This window comes from Aedes aegypti, chromosome 2 (genome assembly GCF_002204515.2).
Source record: "Aedes aegypti strain LVP_AGWG chromosome 2, AaegL5.0 Primary Assembly, whole genome shotgun sequence".
Taxonomy (NCBI): domain Eukaryota; kingdom Metazoa; phylum Arthropoda; class Insecta; order Diptera; family Culicidae; genus Aedes; species Aedes aegypti.
Genome location: NC_035108.1, coordinates 243,391,114 through 243,397,113, shown reverse-complemented (window position 1 = coordinate 243,397,113; position 6,000 = coordinate 243,391,114). Strand labels below are relative to the sequence as shown.

Here is a 6,000-nt window from a genome sequence, read left to right as displayed (position 1 = left end):
AGCTCTGAAGCTTTCAACGTAATCTAGAATCTAATTCACACCTAAGTTGTCACCAAGGACAAATCCTAGAACAAAAAACACCTTTTGGTCCTGATCACCTATTCTTACTGTGATGCCTTCAACCTCTAAATCTACCAACAAATCGATCAATTTGGATAGTGTTTTATCGTTGTTCATTTTTTTCCTATCCTGGCTTTTAATGAACCCTACGCTTAAAATATTATTCAATTTTCCTTGTAGGTAAGCTGGCATACATGGTATATTCAAATAAACGGCGCAAATGGAAGTTGCTTTAGAATGACAAGAGGATGTGTCACTTGTAGTGAAATCGTCGAAATAGATATTTATAGGAATCACGGTTCTGCAACACATGCTTGCAGTTCTCTCCTGCCAAATCGAACCATCAATAAGCGAGCGGATCAGTCCATCACTCGATAGCTTCAAGCTGTTAATAATCATGTTGAATACACCATCTCTTTCTAAATACGTTCGTAGCATAAACTTAACAGGCATTAGCGCACCATGAATTTGCTCATCTCCCTGTAAAAAATGAAAGAGAAATATAAAATTTTATACAACTACAATTTTGGGTTCATGTTTTACTATCTACCTTGTAGCGCGGATCGGATAATGGCAGAGGTTCCTCACTTATATGGAAAAAGGTCGGGTCTTCGTATAAACCATCTCGTTTCAGCTGCTGTATACATTTGTACTCTGAGGTACAATCATAACTATCAAGCATAGTGTCAAGAGCCTGTTTACACTCAATAGTCATGGCTCCAGTCATTTGTAGATCTTTGATCACTGAGCTCAGAGGGCCAACGATGTTCTGTTTGATGTCATTATTTATTTCAAAAGCCACTTTTCTTGCCAATCCATTTTCACTCAGCCACTTTAATGTCATATTCATACTTAATCGGTTTGCGTTAATAGCTGCTAGTTGCGCGGTATCTGAACAGACGACAAATTGATTCTCGGTTTCAATTTTATTTTGATCATTTTCTCTGAGGCTGCTTTGATCTTCCACTTCAATTTTATTTTCGATATAGGTTTCACGTTGTTCAATTTTTGTTACAGGGCGCTCTGGTGTGGTTTTATTTTTCTCTTTACAAGATAACACAAGGGGTGGATCACTTCTGATGCATCTGATATATTGAAATTATTTCATGCATTCAAATGCATTTAAATGCACACTCAGAAAATTTGCAATTCATGGCTTACTCCAATGTTTATTTGTTACGCTTGTTTGAATGTCAAACTAACTTTTCTACGAGCTCAAGAAAAAGTATTGCTCACCCAAACAGGGCACTGCATTTAATAGGCATCTCGTCCCGTAACCGGCCATGATGGCCCTTCGTTCAGACAGACAGAGATCGGTGCAACCCGCTTGCTCATAGGCGAAGCGAAGATGATATTTTCTGATGCAGGCCACAGTGAACAAAACTCCAAATATCTTACGTTTGACCAGGTCCGGAATGGCTACTTCGAAGAAGCCTCTGACCAGCTGCTACTTCTCGGATTTCTTGGAGCATCGGATATTGCCATTTTGAGCTTTTTTATCCTTTACATAAGATAATATATATCCGAATCATTTATTTTTAGAAGCATCATTCCGGTGATCTCCCCTGACGAGCGTTGAACTAGTTTTAAGTTAAAAATCACTACAATAAAGAAAACAAAAGCTTATCATTTATCCGCTAATACCACGAAATTTAGTATTCAGTACCGTTATCTCCCGTCAGTCTGTAAGTTAGACCGCGTAGTAACAGAGTGCCCAGAAGCGAATTTTACTGTGAAAGTTGTGGTCTTGAAGACGACTTGAACTCAATTGATCCCCTTTACCTACACTCATGTTCCTTGATCTCATCCAAACGTTGAAGTGATCATTCCGGAGAAGAAATATTCATTCTGCTTATGATACTTTAAAGGGGAGAATATCAATGTTAAGTGCTTGAGCTTACCGTTCCTTTCTTGTCCCCAAGATCCCCGGGAAAAGGAAGTAAAACAAGTTATTAGTACAAACAATATTATATTTGCTTTATTTTGTTATCCTTCATTTAAGAATCATGTGGATTTCTATTTGTCTCCAGTAAGTCATAGTCTCCAAGTTTCTCGGGAAGGAAGATTCAAAGGTTGCGATTAATGCTGGTTAGTTCACAAAAAAAAGATGCCTAATATCTTGAAGGTGTAGAAACTGATTTAATCAGGCTTGTAATTTAATATATTTTCTCGTTTCAAAATTATATCTTGATTATCTGAAACGAATAAAAGATGTGATTAGTTGAACAAATCAGTGTTGAGTAAAACAATTTTCAAACTTCCACAACAAACAATGACGCGTTGCTATAGCACGATACTATGGCATGGGCCAGGGCTAAGTTGATGAATATGAAAAAAATGCATTTAATGCAATCTGATGTACATTAGATGTGCACCGAACAAGTGATCCACCCCTTGAGATAACATATGTTTTCGAAGGCTTGTGATCGATGTTAGAATGCGGCCACATTTTTGGATACACATGTATCCATTCATTGGCTCGTGCATTCGTTGAACGTGACAATAATACTGATCGATCGAAATGCCCTCCCAGTGACAGTCTGATGATGGACAGTTGAACATCTTTAACTTCTGGAACTGATCACATTACTGATCGATAGTATTTTTGCGCGACAAGAGGATTCTACCGGAAACTCGTAAATGACGTGATTGATGAGATTCCATGATCCGGCACATTCCGCAGCAAATGGTAGGCTGTAGGTTTTGTAGAATTTATAGCAGATGTCCAACGCTTTCAGAAAGGTAGGAAACTGGTAGAATGCGTCACCGAAGGATACACTAAAGGTGTTCAACTTTGATAGGTCTGGTCCAACTACGATCACCAGTGGACATTGTGGCATTCCTCTAGTCTCAGAACGTGAAGTGTGGTGAGCTTTAACTTTTGACTGTAGATCGATTATGCTCTGTACCCAGTAGACAAAGCTGTTACGATTTTCAATGTAACTGGGTTTCCACTTGCCTTTGTCCGACAGGGTCAGTACAGCACAGGGTAAGATGTACGGCAGCAACATTGAGTACACCGCATCCCGACAATCTTTAACAAAAGAATACAACAGAGTTAGATTATCAGTTAATTGAATATTAAACTATTTACCTTCACTTAGTTCACCTTCCAGTTGATTTAGAATAGTTTTGCCGCTTTTATCGCTCACATCGGCAACGAGAATAGGCTTGAGCGATTCGATGAAAGAATTCCATTTCTCGAATAATGCGGAGCTTTTGGTTGGGAACATTGTATCGAAATCAATTTGTCCCAGTTGGTATCCGTCGGGACTGCGCAGTGTCGGATATAAATCCAAAATCAAACCACACGTTCGTTTTTTCCAATTTTGAAATCTCGTACAATCGAATTACGCTCGTTAATGCCCACTTTTGCATTACTGCTGGCCATTCGTCTTCATGATGCCTGATCCATGTTTTCGTTTGTTGGTATTCAACCCCTGAAAATACGTTGTCAATTAGATATATTAGATAGACAATTGTAATTGAAATGACTTACATTCAGCTTCAGAAGGCGAACATAACGGTGTAATATTTTCACTATCGTTAGACTTTCGCTGCGAGACTTTCGGAATAGTATAATTGCAGTTACGGTCATAAAGGCAACCTTTTGGCAAACGACCTATTCTAGTCTTTTTCCCGCCGACAAACGAAAAAGTTGGCTGGTACCAAGACTCCTGAAAATAAAACATGGATTCAAACTATTAGGCATTTTGAAATGGAAGGGAGCCCTACATTAATTACGTAAAATAATTGTACATTAACCCAGTAAATAAAAGTTTCCGTAATAACATGTAAATTTGAATATATCACCTTCAAAATCTCAAACAATCCCATCTACCAAAAATCCTTACGTAATTAATGAATGGCTAAGTATCGATAAGTTTTTGCTGGAGTATATCGACCAATCGTGGACTTCTAGCTATTTCACTGCAGAGTATGTCTGGAAAGTTTTAAACGGTTGGATCAAGTTGAAATACTATTTCGAATGTTATGTCAATATATGTAACGAGGATTTTTAAAGACAAAAATGTGTTTAGTAACTAAATGGTTCAGTTTCATTGATAGTGAACATTAGCTATTTTAACGGATCTACTATTGGTAAATTTACCCTTTATGGTATGATAAATGAATGGATTTTCACCTTTGATTCTGATGGAAAATGTTCGTTCAGCTCGGATCCTCGACTCAGAAGCTCATTATGTGAGAGTTTGCCAAAAACATCTTTAAATTCGTCTACGACAATATGAGTTATGATTTTCTTTTGTATTTTTGTGAGAATTTTTGATGAGTTGTAGTTCGCGAGGATTTGCTTTCCTTTGGCCGAGTTATGAATGAGGAATCGTGCTGAATAATTTTCTCGATCCATAGCTCGATTCATAATCTCTGGATGTTGTTTACTCTGAATTACATTTTGAACGGATTTCAGCGGAGAGGATACGGGAGGAAGGTTCTAAAATAATATGGTATTATTGTATCGAAACTTTTCAGTTGAATGTGAAATAACTGCCTACCTGTGATTTTCGCCATACATTCAATCCATGGATAACTTTTGTCCTATCTCCAAGATACGGTTCACAAAGAAGTTCCTCAATTTCTTGTCTTTCAATAACTCGGAGAGATTCCAAATCATATCCATTTGCTATATCGATAAGTTACTTTAAATATCATTTTAGACATTATTGCAACGTAAATCTTACCAATAAACTTGTTTATTACGTCTATCGAGACCCGGAATGATTGCAGTAGTTGTACGACAGCAATGCTTTCAACACTTACTTCTTCGTACGATATTTCTGCCTCTTCGTTATCATCGTCTTCGTGGGCCATTGGGTCCGATCCCTCCGAAACATTTTTTTCGGGCTCTACTTCTTTTTCAGGATTCTCGGGATTCATAGTTGCTCGAAATAAAAAGTTAATGCACCCTATTTCAAAAAATCAAAACATATGAAATTTTTTTTAAACTTGGAGGCTCTTTGTGAATTGGATAATATGGTATCGGTCATTCCATAACAAAAAATATTGCAAACTAGACGACATAGACGAACTTCAGCTACTTCTTATGATGCAGGGCTGATAGTGACTGACTGCTTTGAAAATAGAAACATTAGAGACTTCATGTCTGAAAAATGAGTCCAGACAAGAACCAATAAGAAACCACACATAAACCAGGAGATGATACTTTTTAAGTGTTTGTTTTAGATAATCCGACCACACATTTCTGTAATCATGTTTTTAACAGTGTTTGGAATTTCGTCGTAACATTACGACAAGAATGACTGCTTGTAATACTGTATGTTTTTTTTTTCATGGTTTTCTCCAAGAATTTCATCAGGAATTAATTCAGGTATTTTGAAAGATTCCTGTAGATATTTATCGGAAGATTTCTGAAGGAGTTCATATAGTGATTTAACGAACTTTTAAAGAAATTCCTCCAAGAATTTCGTTCAAGATATGCATAAGAGTTCAATCAGCTTTGTTCTCCAAGGATCATCCCAGAAATCAGTTCAGAAAAAGCTTCACGAACTGTTTCAGCGAATTCTCCAAATAATCGTACAGAAATTTCCCAGGGAAGCCCAAAAGTGCTTGATCCATTGATAATTTTATTTATTTTTTCTGTATTCCTTAACAAAAAATTAAATATTTATATGTCCAATAAATATGTCTCTATTTAGAAAATTATCAAGGAATTTATTGAAAACCTTCTGAAGAAATTTCTGAAAAATGGCGGGAATTTTTTCTAAAGATAATTCTTAAGTAAACCCTAATTAGGGCTGGTAGCGACTGAGTACATTGATAATAGGAACTTCAGTCTTATGCTTGCAAATATAGATAAGAATGCCAAACAGGTACAAACAGGAACAAACAAGAAACCGAATGTGAACTAACACTATGTAGAATATACAGGAACCACTAACACAAAAAGAATCCAAATTGGAA

The 6,000-nt window shown here is 36.8% G+C and overlaps 1 protein-coding gene across 1 annotated transcript in view; it reads right to left on the bottom strand.

The window, feature by feature from the left end:
* Positions 1 to 854: 854 nt before the first annotated feature.
* The window catches only part of LOC5575444, a 32,730-nt gene continuing 27,584 nt past the window's right edge, over positions 855 to 6,000 (bottom strand). The window contains exons 2-7 of the mRNA XM_021844674.1: positions 4,761 to 4,985; positions 4,575 to 4,702; positions 4,205 to 4,513; positions 3,560 to 3,737; positions 3,155 to 3,500; positions 855 to 3,094 (exon numbers count right to left, since the gene is read on the bottom strand). Of these exons, the coding sequence (XP_021700366.1) occupies positions 3,304 to 3,500; positions 3,560 to 3,737; positions 4,205 to 4,513; positions 4,575 to 4,702; positions 4,761 to 4,956 (1,008 nt within the window). The 5' untranslated portion in view covers positions 4,957 to 4,985 and the 3' untranslated portion in view covers positions 855 to 3,094; positions 3,155 to 3,303. The remainder of the gene's footprint in view (positions 3,095 to 3,154; positions 3,501 to 3,559; positions 3,738 to 4,204; positions 4,514 to 4,574; positions 4,703 to 4,760; positions 4,986 to 6,000) is intronic.